The sequence below is a fragment of the Symphalangus syndactylus genome, chromosome 5 (assembly GCF_028878055.3).
Source record: "Symphalangus syndactylus isolate Jambi chromosome 5, NHGRI_mSymSyn1-v2.1_pri, whole genome shotgun sequence".
In the NCBI taxonomy this organism is placed as follows: domain Eukaryota; kingdom Metazoa; phylum Chordata; class Mammalia; order Primates; family Hylobatidae; genus Symphalangus; species Symphalangus syndactylus.
Window position 1 is genome coordinate 84,495,373 of NC_072427.2, and position 18,315 is coordinate 84,513,687.

An 18,315-nucleotide genomic window follows, 5' to 3' on the forward strand; every position below is an offset into this window, starting at 1 on the left:
TGGACCTTCCCAGGTGGCTGTCTTCATGTGCTCCTTCCTGGGGCCAAGGGTTGCAAACACCTCTCCTGGGGCTGGACATACTCACTCCCAGGAAAGCCACTGGTTCCACCTAGGGGCCGTGTATCCAGGCAAGTTCTCAGCACTCTGGAACCTGCTTCGCACATGGGGGTCGCAAGATCTGCATGAGGCTGCCCTTGCCTCATGGAGAGGGGCACACATGACTCCCAGAGGGTGAAGCTTCCCAGCTAGAGGCAGTGCAGGCTTTGCTGACAGGAAGCAGATGACATGGGCCTATTCTCTCCCCCACTCAGGTGGTGCTGTGGCCATCCCCTCCTGGGGGAAGTTCTGGCTGGCTGTCCTGAATGTTTACAGCTGGGAAGGCCTCAATACCCTGTTCCCAGAGATGTGGTATGTCTGCTGTTGATTTGGTTGTTGGGTCACTGCTGCTGTCCCGAGGAGTAGAGTGACAGGGACCGTGGGTCAGGTGCAGGCTGTGACAGCAGAGAGGGGTGGGCATTCTGTGGGTGGGTGGAGTTAGGCTCCTAGCAGAGGCCCTGATCGAGCTTGAGTCCTATAGGGATACAGAAAGGGGGAGGTTCCCAACTGAGCAGGAAGGAGGTTGTGCCGTGGATGGAGGTACCCCGAGTCAGGCTGCAGGCAGCACTGGGTGGCTTCCCTCTTGCTGTGGAAGACTCTGAGCATCTGTAGAAGTAGGAGGAGGCTGCCCCTCCCCCAGCCTGCACAGGGGCATCCTGTGCTGCTGCTGCTGTGCTTGTCTTCTTTGCTGGTGAATGTGAAGTGTGTCCCAATGTGATACCTCACCTGTGGATTCAGTGTGTGTGCCTTTAAAAGATCAGTGTCTGTGGCCAGTTGGCTCACGCCTGTAATCCCAGCACTTCGGGAGGCCGAGGCGGGCAGATCACGAGGTCAAGGAATCGAGACCATCCTGGCCAACATGGTGAAATCCCGTCTCTACTAGAAATACAAAAATTAGCTGGGCATGGCGGTGTGTGCCTGTAGTTTCCAGCTACTCGGGAGGCTGAGGCAGGAGAATAACTTGAACCTGGGAGGCAGAGGTTGCAGTGAGCCGAGATCGTGCCACCGCATTCCAGCCTGGCGACAGAGTGAGACTCTGTCTTAAAAAAAAAAAAAAAAAAAAAAAGATCAGTGTTTGTTTTTTTAAACAGAACCACATACTGTTTAAATACCCAGCAAAATCAACATTAATTTCTTATTATCTGGTGTGCGTTTTTTTTTGTTTTGTTTTGAGACGGAGTCTAGCTCTGTCACTCAGGCTGGAGTGCAGTGGCATGATTTTGATTCTCCTGCCTCAGCCTCCTGAGTAGCTAGGACTACAGGCACCCACCACCATGCCTAGCTAATTGTTGTATTTTTAGTAGAGACAGAGTTTCACTTTGTTGGCCAGGCTGGTCTCAAACTCCTGACCTCAGGTGATCCACCTGCCTTGGCCTCCCAAAGTGCTGGGAGCCGTGAGCCACTGCACCCAGCCTTATCTGGTGTCTTTAACCAGTGTCTTGTAACATTTTATGGCTATCTATTGAAAGCAGTGAACATCTCCCCAGAAAACACTCATGCATATGAGTTTACTCCGTTATACATTTTGGGAAGTGAGACCCTGGAACCACACAGAGCCCCTGCTGGCTTCCTGGAGTGCTGTGGGAACCCTGGTGGGGGTCTCCCCTAGAGAGCTGTCAGCAGGGCTGGGGGTCCCTTGTGTTAGATGACTTTGGTGGTGGGGGGTCAAGTTAGGGGAGGCAGGAAGTGAAGGGGCCACTCAAGAAAGGACAGCAGCAGTGTCCTGATACAAAGGCTGGGGTCTTAACCCCGGAAGCCAATTTGGGTGGTGACGGGGATGCACAGGGATGGTGAGATCACCCTGGGAGGGTAGACAGAGCTGCCAGAGTAGGGGGCAGGGTAGGGTGCTGCTACCTGAGGTGGGCCATAGAGCACATAGGTTGGGAGGTGTCCTGGGGCCATTCAGATGCCCGCTGGACTCTGCGCCTCACTCGTACGTAATGAGCGGAAGAAGAAGGACTGAGATGGCAGTTGGCACAGCTGCCAGGGCAGGAGGGGTGTGGGTTCCACACGCTGGTGCTGGTGAGGGCATCTCATCTGCCCCACTTGGTGGGGCCGTCGGTCAGTGCTGCTGCATGGGCACACCAGGGTGCTGCTTGTCTTTACTGGAGTTGCTTGGAGGGTGGGTTGGGAGGTGAAAGGAGGACCACAGACCTGAACCACTCCAGCTGCCCAAATGCTGGAAATGTAACCCAAAATGTGAAAAAAAAAACACTCTTTTAAGTAAGTGGATGTGAAAGTGGGCCAAGGCCTGATGCCACAGTCAGGGAGCAGGGAAGGCTCAGCATTGCTCACCCTCCTGTGGCGTCACATAAGGATGGGGGCTAGCTGGGAAAGGGTAGAGAAAACCCATGAGGCACGCACAGACCCTGGGAAGCTGGTGGAGCTGTGCTAACGTCAGCAGACCAGTGATCAAAGACCCAGGCCTTAGGGAGATTCCACAGACCTACAGTTTCTTTTCTCTTTCTTTCTTTTTTTTTTTTTTTTTTTTGAGATGGAGTCTCGCTCTGTCACCAGGCTGTGTGCAGTGGCACAATCTTGGCTCACTGCAACCTCCTCCCAGGTTCAAGCGATTCTCCTGCCTCAGCCTGCCAAGTAGCTGGGACTAGAGGCACACACCACCATGCCTGGCTTATTTTTGTATTTTTAGTAGAGATGGGGTTTCGCCATGTTGGTCAGTCTGGTCTCAAACTCCTGACCTCAAGTGATCCACCAGCCTCAGCCTCCCAAAGTGCTAGGGTTACAGGTGTGAGCCACCGTGCCCCTCCTAAAGTTTCTTAAATACACTTTTAAAAGTAAACTTTAAATTTTGGAGTAGTTTCCAATTTCTGGAAAAGTTGCAAAGATAGCCAAGAGTGTTCCCTGGGGCCCTCACACCATATCCCCGTTGTTGATGTTTTATGTTACCAAGGTACGTTTGTTGTAGCTAAGAAGCCCACAGACAATCCTAAGCATTTAGGAGCTCCATCACCTGGTTTTAGGATGCAAAATGCTGACCGAACTAGGAGGTGCAGCTCCTCGGAGGGTGCACCTACAGTTCAACTGTCCCCCTCAGGAGCACGGTTGGGAAATGCCCGCAGTTGCACTGACATGGTGGGGAATGGCCATCCACCAGTGTTCGTGCTTGGAAGGGCCCAAGGTATGGATGCTGGCGGAGGGGGCAGGCTTGAGTCTTGGGGTCTCCCACTGACTCCTGCTGTTGCCCCAGGCTGTTTCCTGACTGGGCACCGGCACACCCCTCCACACTCTGGTGCCACTGCCGGCAGGTGTACCTGCCCATGAGCTACTGCTACGCCATTCGGCTGAGTGCCGCGGAAGACCCGCTGGTCCAGAGCCTACGCCAGGTAGGACCTCATCAGGGAACAAAGTGAAGGCCTCTGGGGCTGGGACCCACAGGGCCTGGGGCTTCTGGAATCTAACCACACCTGTCCACTCACCTGGCGGCCCTGTGGAGTGGAGAGCCCTGTGATCAGAGCAGAGCCTCCACCTTCCTCCATCCTATGATAAACAGTGAGCAAGCTCTGCCCAGAGGGGACTTGTGCTATGGGACAGTCAGTAGCTGTAGCCCAGGGTTCCTGGGGGGACTTCCAGGACTCAAGGGATGCAGGAGGCCGATGTGCACTGTGTCCTCTGGAAGCAGGCCTGAGGCGAGGTTTGAGGTGCAGGATGTTTATCAGGCCTGCTGTGGGGAGGAAGGAGGGGCAGAGGGAGGAAATGAGCTTCTGGGCAGACCTGGGGCTTATGGAGCTGGGGAGCTCCTCAGAGCGGTCCTCCCATAGGGGGCCTTCATGTGCCCTCGGGGTCAGTTGCTGGAGGGACCCCCACCCAGGAAGGGACTGGCCCAGGGCCCTGAGGGCGGGTGGTGGGAGGCCATCCCTCCTGGTTTGAGCCAGGCCCACCAGGTGCCCCCAGGCCCTAGGGCTCAGGCACTGCCCCCACCAGGAGCTCTATGTGGAGGACTTCGCCAGCATCGACTGGCTGGCGCAGAGGAACAACGTGGCCCCCGACGAGCTGTACATGCCGCACAGCTGGCTGCTGCGTGTGGTGTATGGTGAGCGCCTCCTGAGGGGCCGGCAGGGCAGCCCGGGGTCCGGGTGTCGCCCACTCATTCACGCACTCATCCCCTGCCAGCGGCACTGGGCCACCTCCTCTGTGCCAGGCCCCAGGGGGCGGGATCTCATCGCCCTGCCCCTCCACCCCAAGAACCAGCTGGTCTTCTACTCTCAGGAGTCCACCTTGTGCAAGGGTGTGTGGTAGGAGGTGTGGGGCAGCCCCTCCTGGGCAGGGAAGGAGGAGCTCAGAGACCAGGCCCAGGGGTGGGTGGGGGCGGGGGGAACCCTGGGGAAGGGCAAGTCCAGGTGCTGCGGTGCACGGGGCTCCAGGCTGAGGCCAGTGTCGTGGTGTCTGGCATCCATTGGCCCCCGTCCCCTGCAGCGCTCCTCAACCTGTATGAGCGCCACCACAGTGCCCACCTGCGGCAGCGGGCCGTGCAGAAGCTGTATGAACACATTGTGGCGGACGACCGATTCACCAAGAGCATCAGCATCGGCCCGGTCAGTACCCCTGCCCGGCCTCTGACTGCGGCCCCTGGGGGTTGAGGTCCGGAAGTGAAGTCCTGGCAGCCGGGCTGTGAGCTAGGAGTGGGGTTTCCTGGAGCCTGGTGCACCTCCATTTTGGAGGTGGCCCTCTGATCGCTCAAGTGTTTGAGGGCTTCTGTCCTGGACCCTTGCACGCCCAGCTCAGTGAAGTCGCCCCACCACACTTGACCCTCCCTTCCATCCCCCACCGGCTCTTGTCCTCAGTGTGCCTGGACTCTCTCCTAGAGGCCCCTCCCTGAGATCTTGCTGGCTAGCTGGGAGGGGTGCTTTTTCCTCACTTGGTTCCCTCTAAATTCGTCTCCCCAAATTGTTCATCATTCGCCATTCTCCCTTGGGGTTTAGACATGCCCAGGGTGGGTGGGGGTAGCAGGGTCCTTGGGTTCCACTCCTGATTCCTCCTGCCTAGTAGCTAGGGATTTGGAGCTCTCGCCTCTGTGGGGCCTGCAGGGGGCCAGGTGTGGCCAGTTCAGTGACCTTGGAGGGTGCAATCCCCGGGCTGTGCTGGTGCAGGGCCGCCTCCTGACAGTCAGCAGGCCCTGGGCTGTGCCATAGCTGTGCGCGTAGCTGCTGTGGTGTAGTGGGTTGGCTTGGGCGTTCTCTGGACATACCCAGGTGGCACTGGGCCACTGAGTCCCACCCTGACACTGCATCTCGGGTTTTCTGGGCCTCATGCCACCTCAGTGAATCACAGATCCTGACTGACCCTGCAGCGGGTCCATTGTTTTCTGCTCAGCAGTGATGTGGTTCTTTGTGGGTTTTGGTTTAATCCCATATAGAACACATCTGTACTAAACGCATTAGAAACATGCTTGCAATTGGATCTTGACTTGTGAGATCCGTAAGTAAAAAGTTGGGGGCCTCTGGAACATTCTGTTCTGAGGAAGAAGGGGGGCAAGTGGTCCCTACTGCTACAGTCCTGTCTTCACATCTCTTTCTGGGCCTCTCAGGCCCTGTCCTCTGTCCCCTGTGTTGTTTCTAAGGCACCTGGTAGCCCACGCCCCCTGGCTCCTCCTGGAACCCCTCGCTTCTCCCTGATGGAGTGCCGCTCCCTCCTCACACCCTAAGCCAGGCTGTGGCCTCGGCCGACACTGCCTCTGTCTGAGTCGGGTCGTGGGGACACAGTTGTTGCCCAACCTCGCTCAGGAAATGCCTGTTAGAGCAGAAGGCCCCTGTCCTGGCCCTGAGTGAGCTGCACAGGACCTTGTACGTGGGGGCTGCTGTGGGGCTGGACACGACCTTGTCCCTGGAGGCTGCTGTGGGGCTGGACACGACCTTGTCCCTGGAGGCTGCTGTGGGTCTGGAGCAGAGTCCTGACAGGGCTGTCTCTCCTGCAGATCTCGAAAACCATCAACATGCTTGTGCGCTGGTATGTGGACGGGCCTGCCTCCACTGCCTTCCAGGAGCACGTCTCCAGAATCCCGGACTATCTCTGGTGAGTGTGGCTGGGATGTGCTGGTGGGGCCTCTCACGAAGGCTGGATCTGAGCCCCGGCTGCGTCCCAGTTGAGGGGGCCCCCACGGTGCCATCTGGGAATACTGCCAGGGAATACCACCAGGAACCAGCAGTGTCAGGGCTTGTGGAAGCCACTAAGGGTTGTCTTTGAATTGGAAGATTTGCCACCCAGTGGAAGCGTGGGGTGTTCCCAGAAGGTAGAGTGAGGAAGGGGGTGGTAGGTAGCAGGGCAGGTTCAGGTTGGCATCAGGGAGGCCTGTGGACAAGGGGAGCCTGTCAGCCATGGACTGTGCCCTGGAGGTGGGGCCCCTGTCATGGAGGGCACAGAGCTGTCCCATGGTGCGAAGCTTCCGCTGTGCAGGCCTCTTCCCCTGGTCCCTCAGCACTGCACGAGGGCAGCAGGACTGACGCAGCCTGGGGTCGTGGTCCCCTCAGCACTGCACGAGGGCGGCAGGACTGACGCAGCCTGGGGTTGTGGTCCCCTCAGCACTGCACGAGGGCGGCAGGGCTGATGCAGCCTGGGGTGGGGGAGCCTCCCGCTGCCCCTTGCCTTGGGTGTGGCCCTTCTGGGTGAGTGTGTCCTGTCTTCCATAGAGTGTGGCTCTCACCCCCAGGAGCCCAGCAGCCCAGCTGGGGTGGCATCCAGGCCAGTGCCAGGCCTCGGGAGGGGACAGACGCCCTCTCTGGGACCCTCCTGAGTGCAGGGTCTGGGTAGCCAGCTGGGCTTCCAGCTTTCTCCTTGCACCTGACTTGGGCTTTTTTGTCCTCACAGGATGGGCCTTGATGGCATGAAAATGCAGGTAAGGGCTGCAGGACTGCGGCTGCCTGCTTCCTTTGCAGTCATGTCTACCCTTTATTATTTTTCCTTTGGGGTTCAGAAGTAACTCTTGGACCAGGTCCCGGCAGCGTGTGACTAGAGGCTGAGTCAGTCGAGGCCTCTGGCCGTGTCCCTGTGGGTGCCGTCGGTCTCTGTGTGGGTGCCCACCGTTCTCAAATGTCTGTCTGCAGCTGTCCTGTTTGCTTTTTGCCGTGATGGTCGAGTGGGCTCAGCTGTGTAACGACAGACCCGGAGCGGCGGAAGCTCTCATCTTGTTACTGTGGCAGGAGGTGGCTCTGCTTAGTGAGGGCTTCTCCTCCATGCACTCTTAAGAGGCTTCTTCTTAAGGTCCTGAGTGGACAGGACAGGAGCCTGGAGGACCGTGGTGGCGTGTGGCCAGGCCTGGGAGCTCCCCACAGACTTGGCCTGAGTGGGCTGGAACCCAGTCATGAGGGGCACGAAGCACAAGGAGCGGGGAGGCCGGTGGATCCTGGCTGACCCTGGTACTGTCCTGGCTCTGGGGGCCCTGTAGACCCCAGTCCTGTCCGAGTGGGCTGAGCCTGCGCCCCTTTGTGTGTGTCAGAAGCCCAGACAGTGTTGCCCTGTGTCTTGTGGTCTAAGGAGGGTCACGCCCTGCGATGCCTGTCTTCTGTCCCCCACCTGGTTCAGGGTGGAAATGTGGAGTCTCCAGAGGTGTCCTGGGTGTCACATTTGGGATGGATACACATGGGCCCAGCACTGCCCACCCCAGGGCTACCCTTGGTGCCAGGTGCCCCCAGCCACGAGCTTTTACCCAGCTGGCCTTGAGCTCCCCAGAGGCTCCCTAGACACTGTCCGTGTTTTGTGAAAAGGTTTTCAAAACACATGCAAAGTGGAGGTGAGTAACGAACCCTAGGCCCTGGCCTCCCTGCCCCTCCCTGTCCAGCCCTCCTGCAGCACCGACTCGTCAGTGCACCTCAAGCTGATGAGGATGTCTGTGCTTTTACAAAATTGCTCTGAGGTTGTCACACCCAACAAACTTATGATGGTTCCTGAGTGTAGTCCTCACGTTGTGGCTGGTGTGTGTGAATCAGGATTCAGGCCAGGCCCGCACAGGCCTTTGGTTGTTGGTCTTTGAGCTCTTGTTAGTCCAGCCGTCTCTCGTGGTCTTTTCTCCTCCTGGAAGGTTTGTCCCTGAAGGGCTTCACATTCCAGATCTGACTGGTTGCTCCTTCTGTTCCCTGAGTTTTTGTAAACTGGCCAGGCCCTGAGGCTTGATCCCATTGTGTTTCTTTGGCGAGAATGCTTTTCTGGTGGTCCCTGCCTTGTCCCTCCAGTGCACGATGTCTGGATGCCTCTGCCACACACCACCCCCCGCCCGGTCCCCATGTCTGTCTTGGTCAGTGCCCAGCTCTGTCTCACTAGGGTTTGGTCACCGGCCCTTTGAACTGAGACCAGACTGTGTACCTGTGAGCCCAGCTCGGGGTGAAATTTGAGGTGGGGCCTTCCCAGCCCTGTGCAGAATTCCCATCACCTCCAGCTGTACTCAGAGATGGGGGTCATTGGCCGGGTGCGGTGGCTCACGCCTGTAATCCCTACACTTTGGGAGGCCAAGGTGGGCAGATCACAAGGCCAGGAGATTGAGACCATCCTGGCTAACATGGTGAAACCCCAATGCTACTAAAAAATAAAAAATTAGCTGGGCGTGCTGGCAGGATCCTGTAGTCCCAGCTACTCCAGAGGCTGAGGCAGGAGAATGGCGTGAACCCAGGAGGTGGAGCTTGCAGTGAGCTGAGATCGTGCCACTGCACTCCAGCCTGGGCGACAGAGCGAGACTCCATCTCAAAAAAAAAAAAAAAGAAATGGGGTCATTTCCAGGCATCACCATGTCTGAGGTGTGCCGCTGTCATTGGGTGAGAGCAGCTGGATGCTCTATGTGTAGGTGCTGGAGCCTCTGAGGGATCGTCCAGTCCTAGAAGTGTCCTGAGAGGGACACTGTCCTGCCTGGTGGCCCATGAAGAAAGGGAGGACTCTCCGAGTCTCCCCGACCTGGGTCTGCCTGCAGGGCTCAGCCCTCTCTGAGGCCCTTGTCAGCCATGAGGGTGCCCAGGGCTCAGAGCCTGAGGCTGAGCGTTGGCTGAGTGGGAGCCCCCACACCCGGCCCTCAGGCGCCCATTGGATCCTGGAGGCAGTGGCTGGGAGTGGGAGGGGCTGCACCTGCTGCTGTAACACCGTCCTTTGTGTGTAGGGCACCAACGGCTCACAGATCTGGGACACCGCATTCGCCATCCAGGCTCTGCTTGAGGTTCGTGGCTCTTTCTCTTTTCTCAGCCTCAGCTGACCTTCCTGTGCACGTGAGCCCGTGCATCCACCTGAGGGCAGCACTGCTGGCCACACACTTGCCACTCCTTGATACTTCCAGTGACCTGGGCTCTGGCCTCTGGCTTCAGATGGTCGTGCTGTGGAGGGGGCGGCCTTGGCCAGCAGCCTTGGGTGTTGGGCTGGGTGGGGGGCCTTGGGAGGGCAGGGGCTGGAGGCCGTGTGAGAAGGGGAGCCTGGTGAAGGCTGTTTCTGAGAGTGCAGGCAGGAGTGGGACTCCAGGCTCCTCTTAGAACTGGAACTGCTCGGGCCAGTCACGGTGGCTCACACCTGTAATCCCAGCACTTTGGGAGGCCAAAGGCCGGTGGGGGTGGTGGATCACGAGGTTAGGAGTTCAAGACCAGCCTGGCCAAGATGGTGAAACCCCATCTCTACTAAAAATACACAAAAACTAGCCAAGCATGGTGGTGGACACCTGTAATCCCAGCTACTTGGGAGGCTGAGGCAGAGAATTGCTTGAAGCTGGGAGGTGGAGGGTGCAGCGAGCTGAGATTGTGCCACTGCACTCCAGCCTGGGCAACAGAGCGAGACTCTGTCTCAAAAAAAAAAAAAAAAAAGAACTGGAACTTTTTGTTCCAGTTTATTATGGGCATTCTCCAGCTAGTACTGGAGAAAAACAAGAGTGGATTTTTATGCTGGTGGGAATGAGGTCGGTGGGATTCTGAAGGTGTTTCTGGAGAGCCCTGAGGGCTGGGCCACGCAAAGGGCCTGCCCACACAGGGTGCTGGAGACCCTCTGGGCATAGATGCTGGCCAGGCGGGTGGGTGCTGGCATCCACAAATGGTCTCTTCTGCGCCCTTCCATCTTCAGTCATATCTCATGGACTTTTGCTTTTTTGTCTTTAAAGGTAAGTGCAGCAAGAAACCCTGGCACTCTCTGGAGACGTCTGCCAGTTGGATTCTGGTTCCCAGTGGGGGCAGGATGTGGCCACGACCATCAGGAAACCATCTCAGCCATGCTGGCCATGCAAGGGCAGCTGAGCCCCTCTGTCCTGCTGTCTCTTCCAGGCGGGTGGGCACCACAGGCCCGAGTTTTCGTCCTGCCTACAAAAGGCGCATGAGTTCCTCAGGCTCTCGCAGGTGAGGCCGGTGCCTGGGGCTCTGAGGGGGCTGAAGAGGGGGATCAGGGCTGGGAGCTCCTGCAGGCAGAAGCGCCCACCTCACCTCCACCCTGCCCTATTTCCTGCACTGGTGTTTCAGGTCACCCCCACCCTCCCATCCCCTCCCTAGCCCCTGCTCCATCTACTAGTCCTCCTCGGGCTGGCCTCGCCTGGGGCAGCTCTCTGAGGCCTGCAGGGTGCTGGGGGTGCTGGCGGTTTCTGCGTCCTGCTCATGTTGGAGCCACCGTGTGCAGGGGCCAGGCACGGGCAGGGGCTGTGTACCCTGAGCTGCACAGCCTACATGGCACCTCCATGTCTCTGAAGCACCTTCTGCCCATGGAGGTGACACCAGCCTGTGGACTTTCCCTTCTGAGACTGTTTGCAGCAAAAGCCCTGGTCCATCCTGCCAGATCAGCTGCCCACAGACCCTGCCTGAGCCCCTGGTTTGACCTCAGTGTCTCTCACACGTGCCTGCACCCCAGTCTGCAGCCATAGTCATCCCATACATGCGCCCTCCCATGTCTCCCACACCCTATCCCGGCCACAGCCTCAGCCACTGTCCCTCTGCCTGGAACCACTGCCCCCCAGCCCCGTCTCCCTCCCTTCAGCTCTCACCAGGACATTGTTCTGCAGGGCTTCTGGGTCTTCCTGGCCTCCGTGTAGCCAAGGCTGGCACCCATCTTGGGCTCAAGCAGAGGAGGGGCATTGTCCTGCTGTGCCTGCCCCAACGGCGGCCTGCTCCTGCTCCTGCTCCTGCCTCCTGCCTAGGACTTGCCCTGGGTGATGGGGACTTGGGGTGGCTGACTGAACCCTGCTGCACTCCAGGCCTCTTCCCTTCTCACTGAGGTGAGAGAGGCAGCCCAGGAGCTGAGGTCCACGGAGCTGGGGTTGTTCAGGAGGCAGCGGGGGCCCCTGGCACAGAGCACGCCGGCAGAGACCTGGGCCCCCTCCCTGCCTTCTGGCCAGTGGGGAGATCACAGGGAAGTCAGCCGTCTGGGCTGGTTTCAGCCCTCGCTGGCCAGTCACGTTTCCTAGCAGCTGTGGGTGGTGAGCTGAACAGGTGCGGGCCCTGGGGCGCCTCACAGCACTAGTGGTGGCTGTGGCCGGCAGAGTAAGCTCCCAGGCACGTTCTGCCTCTCCACTCCTGCCCAGTCTGTCTCAGTGATGTCCCAGATGGGGACGTCCTGTGGTGACGTGTTCTCTGCTTCCACATTTGCCCTCGATGCTGCCCAGGTCCCAGATAACCCTCCCGACTACCAGAAGTACTACCGCCAGATGCGCAAGGTATGCGGGAGCCAGCCCCATCCTTGCCCCATCCCCCAGGGGAGGCCGCCCTCAGCAGGGTGGGTCCTTTCCTCTGAAGGGGGGCTCCTCCCTGGGGGACTCCTCCCTTGGCGTCTTTGGGTGTCCTGCTGCGGTAGATGCCTGGCGTAGGGGCTTATGCCTCATGTTGCTGAGCTGCCTGGCACATGGGGGCACAGTTGGCGTGCACACACGGCCGTGCCTCAGAGCGGTTCTGGTGGTCACGGCACACACAGGCTTCAGAAGGACAGCCGAAGTGTAGCCAGTGTGTCCGGGGAAGGCAGAGGAAAGAAGTAGACCTCAGAGCCGGTGTGGGCTGTGACGACAGGTGCAGGCTTGAAATTAGGCATGGACACAGCTGCTGCTGCTGCCTGTTTACAATGGGGGTGAGGGGCACCTGGGCCCCATCCTGTCCGTCGTGAGATCTGCAGGTGTTGAGGGTGTGGGCTGCACCCCTGAGGGTCCCTGTGCTGGATCTGGAGGTCTGTCTGGATGTACCCAGCCTGGGGCCCTGGCTGCACCCACACCTTTGGTGGATGGGCCCCTGCCCTCACCGGGTGCTCTGTGGTGGGGAGGGATGCGTGCGGCTGTGGGGAAGTTCTGAGGACTGGGGTGTGGACACCCTCAGCCTGGGGTCACGGCTTGTGCTCTGCAGGGTGGCTTCTCCTTCAGTACGCTGGACTGTGGCTGGATCGTTTCTGACTGCACGGCTGAGGCCTTGAAGGCTGTGCTGCTCCTGCAGGAGAAGTGTCCGTATGTCACCGAGCACATCCCCCGAGAACGGCTGTGCGATGCTGTGGCTGTGGTAAGGCTGTGGTCCCAGCAGCCCTGTCCATACCTCGTGTCCTGCAGATGAGCTGCGTGCTCACTTCCACTCCTGTGGGCTCCAGCCCAGCACACACTCCGGCCAGGCCGTAGGAGCTTGTCCTTGGATGGTGTCTATATGTGGAGAACAGTGAGCTCTGGTTGGGCCCCCAGGGGCCTTGCTGGGCTGTGTGCACAGGACCCTGCACTGCGGAGCTGGTGTCCAGCCCAGCCGCCGATATTTGCGGGAGCTAGTGTGGCCCCCAAGGTTTCTCTCTGGTGGTTTCCACTGGGTGTCTGAGGAAGGAATTTGTTGGTTTTCGTGCCACATCCTTTCAGCACATCTGGCCTTTGTGTGTGTTTCCCAGTGGAGACCCTGCCCTATTCTGGCAGCACACACTTGGTTTCTAAGTCGTGGGCACATGTGGGGGCATCTTCCCTGGTGGCTGTGCATGGAGGCCCTGATGAATGAGGTTGCAGCTGCTGTTTGGGGCACCCGAGGGCTTGGTTAACGTGGAAGTCGGCTCTCCGCCCTGTTCCTGCGCCGTCGGTTGTCAGCCCTAGTGTTGCCTCTAGAGAGTTCCGCTGTGGCCTGGACGCCTGTGTGTGCTCAGCACGTGGCCTGGGCGCCTGTGTGTGCTCAGCACGTGGGCGAGTTCTGGGGTGCGGTCTGCGATTTCAGCTGCTGAACATGAGAAATCCCGATGGAGGGTTCGCCACCTACGAGACCAAGCGTGGGGGGCACTTGCTGGAGCTGCTGAACCCCTCAGAGGTCTTCGGTGAGTGGCCGGCCAGCACTGCGGTACCCAAACCTGGGGGCCAGCTTTTCCCCCTTGCCCGAGGCTGCAAGGGCCCAGGTTCACCGGCAGATCTTTCTGGAGCCCTCCCTCAGCCCAGGCTGTTATGCGCTCCTCCATCCACGGGGGTGGCAGGATCCTTGTGTTGTGGATAGGAGGGCATCACGTCAGACCTAGGGGACAGTGGAGGGTTCCAGTGAGATCCACAGCCTGGGCTGGTTCCTGCTCAGTCCACAGGGCTTGTGTTCTGTGGAGGCTGCTGTGCATCCAGAGTGCCTACAGGGAGGTGTCTGTGGGGACTGTGGGGACCCATGCCATAGGCAGTAGGCTGCTGTGTGTGCGTAGTTGCCACTGTGCAGGTCTTGGGGGAGGATCTCAGCCCTGGTCCACCTCTGGGCACCTCACATACCCGCCTTCCTGGTCCCCTCCACATCACACATGGCTTTTTGGAGTGGGGTCGCAGCTTTCTGCTGTATTCCCCTCATCTTCGCTCTCACGTAGCACAGGTGTGTGTCCTGGGCCAGCCAATGTTTGCTCTGGAGGTTGGTCAGGGAGGCAGTGTCCAGGCCCGGGCTCACTGCAACACTCTTGCTTGTTGTGATAGCGCCTTAGCTGCAGGCCCTGGGCAGCCAGGGTGAAACTCAACACTTAGTTCTTCCCTCCCTTTCCCAGGGGACATCATGATTGACTACACCTATGTGGAGTGCACCTCGGCCGTGATGCAGGCGCTTCAGTATTTCCACAAGCATTTCCCGGACCACAGGGCAGCAGAGATCAGGTAAGGAGGGCCTCAGCCCAGGATGCTCTGCCACTCAGTGTAGGGGCTGCCAAGTCGAGGGCCAAGACCCAGACGCATCATTCTGTAACACAGGCCCCTGGCGGCCCATCTCAGAAACGAAACTCATGGAAACATGCAAGAGGCTTCAGATGTTGTGGAATCCAGTCATATGCCCTAAAGCATACAAAATATCTGTTAGGGGCTCAGAATAGCACAATTATAATACAAAAATGGATTTTCTCTCTCTTTTAATAATGTTAAGAAGACATCACATACCTAACTCCACCGGTGTCCCAGTAGCGGTTTTTAAGTAACCTTTTCTGTTGAAGGGTAGCAAGTATTCAGAAAAGTGTACAGGTTGATCCTGAAGCAAACAGGAAGCGAACAGTGCCAGCATTAGACATGGTGATGCCACCAGAGCCCTCAGCCCTCCCGATGACAGGGCCACGCACATGCCTGCCAGGTCATGGGTTTCTGTTGCTCACTTTGAACCTTGTCTAGGTGGACTCCTGAGGTGTGGAATTCATGTTGCCTTCTCTTGCTCTCCTGCTTGCGGTTAGTCAGGTGGCCCGGGTAACAGCAGCGTTCTCTCCCTCGGGCCTTCGGTTGAACACAGATGCCGCACTATCCAGCTGCCTGTTCTCAGCACCCGGGAGGATTTCAGTCTGGGTTATTATGAAGTGTCTACTGTGAACACCCTTGTACTTATCTTCTGAGGGCACTTGGGTACCCATTTCTCGTGGTCACGTACCTAGGAGTGGCATTGCTGTGTTAGAGGGTACGTTATAGGGTATGTGATTTTTGTAGGTTCTTTATCCTATTACGATTACATTTTTTTACTTTTGTTAAACCTGGTGTAGACTCACCTTGGTCACAATGCACTGTCCTTTTTATATATTGCTAGATTCAGTTTGAAGAATATTTTGTTAGGATTTTAGCAACTCTGGTTACAAGAGACACTGGTCTATAATTTTTTTTTTTCTTTATAATGTTTTTGTCAGGTTTTCCTGTTAAGATGATGCTGGACTCAGAAAAGCAGTTGGAAAGTGCTTTTAAAATACTCTTTGGAAGAATTTATGTAATATTCATAATCTTTCTTCCCTAAATGTTTGGGAAAAATTACCAGAAATGCCAGTTGGGCCTGGAATTTTCTTTGAGAAAAGGTTTTAAATTAGAAGTTCAATTTCTTTCTTTTTTTTTTTTTTTTTTTGAGATGGGTTCTAGCTCTGTCACTCAGGCTGGAGTGCGGTGTAATTTATTTAATAGTTTATAGGACTGAGCAGATTTTCCATTTTTTTTTTTTTTGAGACGGAGTCTCGCTCTGTCGCCCAGGCTGGAGTGCAGTGGCGCAATCTCGGCTCACTGCAAGCTCCGCCTCCCGGGTTCACGCCATTCTCCTGCCTCAGCCTCTCCGAGTAGCTGGGACTACAGGCCCCACCACCACGCCCGGCTAATTTTTTGTATTTTTTAGTAGAGATGGGGTTTCACCGTGGTCTTGATCTCCTGACCCTGTGATCTGCCTGCCTCGGCCTCCCAAAGTGCTGGGATTACAAGCGTGAGCCACCGCGCCCAGCCAGATTTTCCATTTTTGTATCAGTCTGGGGAGTCTTCCCATTTCCACTCAGCTTTATACAGATTCCCGCAAAGTTGTTCAGTGTCCGCTTGGATGGCTCTGAGCCCAACGTTGACGTCCTCTTCTTCCTTCTGAGAATCTTATACTGATCTTTTGGAAAAAAAAAAAAATCTTAGTCTTTGATTCTGTTTTTAAAGAGACTTTATTTTTGGTTTCATCAATTTCTATTGTTTGTTATTTTCATTCTTTCTTAATTTTTTTGAGACGGATTCTTGCTCTATTGCTCAGGTTGGAGAGCAGTGGCGTGATCTCAGTTCGCTGCAACCTCCGTCTCCTGGGTTCAAGCGATTCTCCTGCCTCAGCCTCCTGAGTAGCTGGGATTACAGGTGCCCACCACCACGCCTGGCCAATTTTTTGGTATTTTTATTAGAGACAGGGTTTTACCATGTTGGCCAAGCTGGTCTTGAACTCCTGACCTCAGGTGATCCGCCTTCCTTGGCCTCCCAAAGTGCTGGGATTACAGGTGTGAGCCACCACACTGGCCTTTGTTATTTTCTTTCTCCTTTATTTTTCTAACTTGAATACTTAGATATTTGATTTTCAGGCTTTTATTGAAATATGCACTTGAGGCTATAAATGAGTTTTGATATATCATTCAATTAAATGTGTTTTCTGGTGCTTGCTGCGGTAGCACAGATACTAAAAGTGTTTTCTGTTTCTACTGTTCTTCTCAGGCCCATGAGTTATGTGGGAGTATGCTGCTTCATTTACAATCTGAGAATGTTCTGGTGTGGGTTTTTTGGAAGCCGTGGATGGAGCAGGGGTTTTCTTGTGCTTCACAGGTGCAGCTAGGAGGGCACTGTGTTCAGGGTCTTCCCTTGGCCATGGCCATGCTGCTCTGCAGCGTGAAGTGGGCGTGAGTTGTCCTCAGCCACATTTAGAGAATTGGCCTTGTAAAAAATAGATCATCTTTTAAAAATCACTGTAATAAAAGTAAAGCAGGTTCTTTGCAAACAAGACTTGCAAAATACAGAGAAGTGCAAAGAAGAAGCTAAGTCGCCCCTCCTCGCCCTTGAAGGAGAATCTGCTGTTGCTGTTTGGTCTCCACATTTCCATGGCGGCTTGCTGCCCCTTTCACACCTGGACCACTTTGTGCCTGGTGAGGTTTCTAAAAGCCCCACCATTGAGCGCACTCCTCCAGCACAAGCAGTAATGGCACAGGTGTGTGTCTTTTTACTCAGTAGCCTCTGGGTTATTTTTCAGTTTTCATTGTTGTTTTTTAGCTTTTCCCCATTTTAACCTTAACTGGTATTTTCTTGTTAAATATTTATTCATGACCATTATTATTCCCTAGAGCCACATGGCTTGGGGTCCGCCTGCCTGGGTCAGCCCCCATCCCTGCCCCTTCTGGCTGTCTGACCTGGCCTGGTGACTTCTGTTCTCTGCTCATCTCTCTCCCTGCCTGGGTGGGCAAGAGTACAGCCTCACAGAGTGGTGGGATTGTGTGAGATGCCGCAGGGAAGCACATGTCAGCTGTTGTCACTGTGTAGAACAATGAGTCCCGGATGTGGCCCACAGGGGAGCATTGGTGACTTAGTCACGGGTTTCCTCTGCATTTCTTTGGTGACTTCCAAGCTAGAACATTCTTTTTTTGTTTAGTTGTTTCAAGCAGGGTCTCACTCTGTTACCCAGGCTGGAGTGCAGTAGCAAAATCATGGCTCACCACAGCCTCAAATTCCTGGGCTCAAGCAATCCTCCCACCTCAGCCTCCTGAGTAGCTGGGACTACAGGTGCATACCATCACCCGTGGCTAATTTTTTAAATGTTTCATGTTTTTTAAATGTTGCTCAGGCTGGTCTCGAACTCCTGGGCTCGAGCAGTCCTCCCACCTCTGCCTCCCCAAATGCTGGGATTACAGAGTGAGCCACCACACCCAGCCATTTTTAAAATTTTCACCAGGATGTTTTTTCTTTCATTTTGAAGCACATTAAGTATTTGTGTATTATGTTACAGATATTTTCCCCTCAATTTCTTTGTTCTTTTTATCTCTTTAGGGAGTATGAACATAATTTTTTAACTTTTAAATAGTTAAATATATTAGTCTGATTTTTATGTTAAGATTTTAAACTTGCCGGCGCAGTTGCTCACGCCTGTAATCCCAGCACTTTGGGAGGCTGAGGCAGGTGGATCACAAGGTCAGGAGATCGAGACCATCCTGGCTAACACAGTGAAACCTCATCTACTAAAAATACAAAAATTAGCTGGGTGTGGTGGCGGGTGCCTGTAGTCCTAGCTGCTCGGGAGGCTGAGGCAGGAGAATTGTGTGAACCCGGGAGGCGGAGCTTGCAGTGAGCTGAGATGGTGCCACTGCACTCCAGCCTGGGCGAGAGTGCAAGACAACGTCTCAAAAAAAAAAAAAAAAAGATTTTAAACTTACCTGGAGAGTTTTTGAGATACAGTTTGGAGTTGCCAGTTACTTTAACACTATTTATATGGAATATTCTATTTTACTACACAGACTTAAATTCTCCCCTAAATTCACAAATTTATAGAAAAGTTACAAAAATAGTGAAAAGTGCTCCTGTTTACTCTGACTAGGATTCTTTAGTGGGTGGCACCCTACCCTGAGGGCTTCATGACC

At 55.6% G+C, this 18,315-nt stretch overlaps 1 protein-coding gene across 2 annotated transcripts in view; it reads left to right on the top strand.

Moving 5' to 3' along the window:
- Nucleotides 1-18,315, top strand: part of LSS (lanosterol synthase) — a 40,856-nt gene that overhangs the window by 8,100 nt on the left and 14,441 nt on the right. For both annotated transcript variants that reach the window (XM_055280046.2, XM_055280047.2), the window contains exons 6-17: nt 312-408; nt 3,305-3,440; nt 4,039-4,147; nt 4,531-4,649; nt 6,029-6,126; nt 6,919-6,946; nt 9,191-9,247; nt 10,329-10,400; nt 11,654-11,704; nt 12,378-12,527; nt 13,209-13,305; nt 13,996-14,101. In XM_055280046.2, coding sequence (XP_055136021.1) covers nt 312-408; nt 3,305-3,440; nt 4,039-4,147; nt 4,531-4,649; nt 6,029-6,126; nt 6,919-6,946; nt 9,191-9,247; nt 10,329-10,400; nt 11,654-11,704; nt 12,378-12,527; nt 13,209-13,305; nt 13,996-14,101 — 1,120 coding nt within the window. The remainder of the gene's footprint in view (nt 1-311; nt 409-3,304; nt 3,441-4,038; nt 4,148-4,530; nt 4,650-6,028; nt 6,127-6,918; nt 6,947-9,190; nt 9,248-10,328; nt 10,401-11,653; nt 11,705-12,377; nt 12,528-13,208; nt 13,306-13,995; nt 14,102-18,315) is intronic.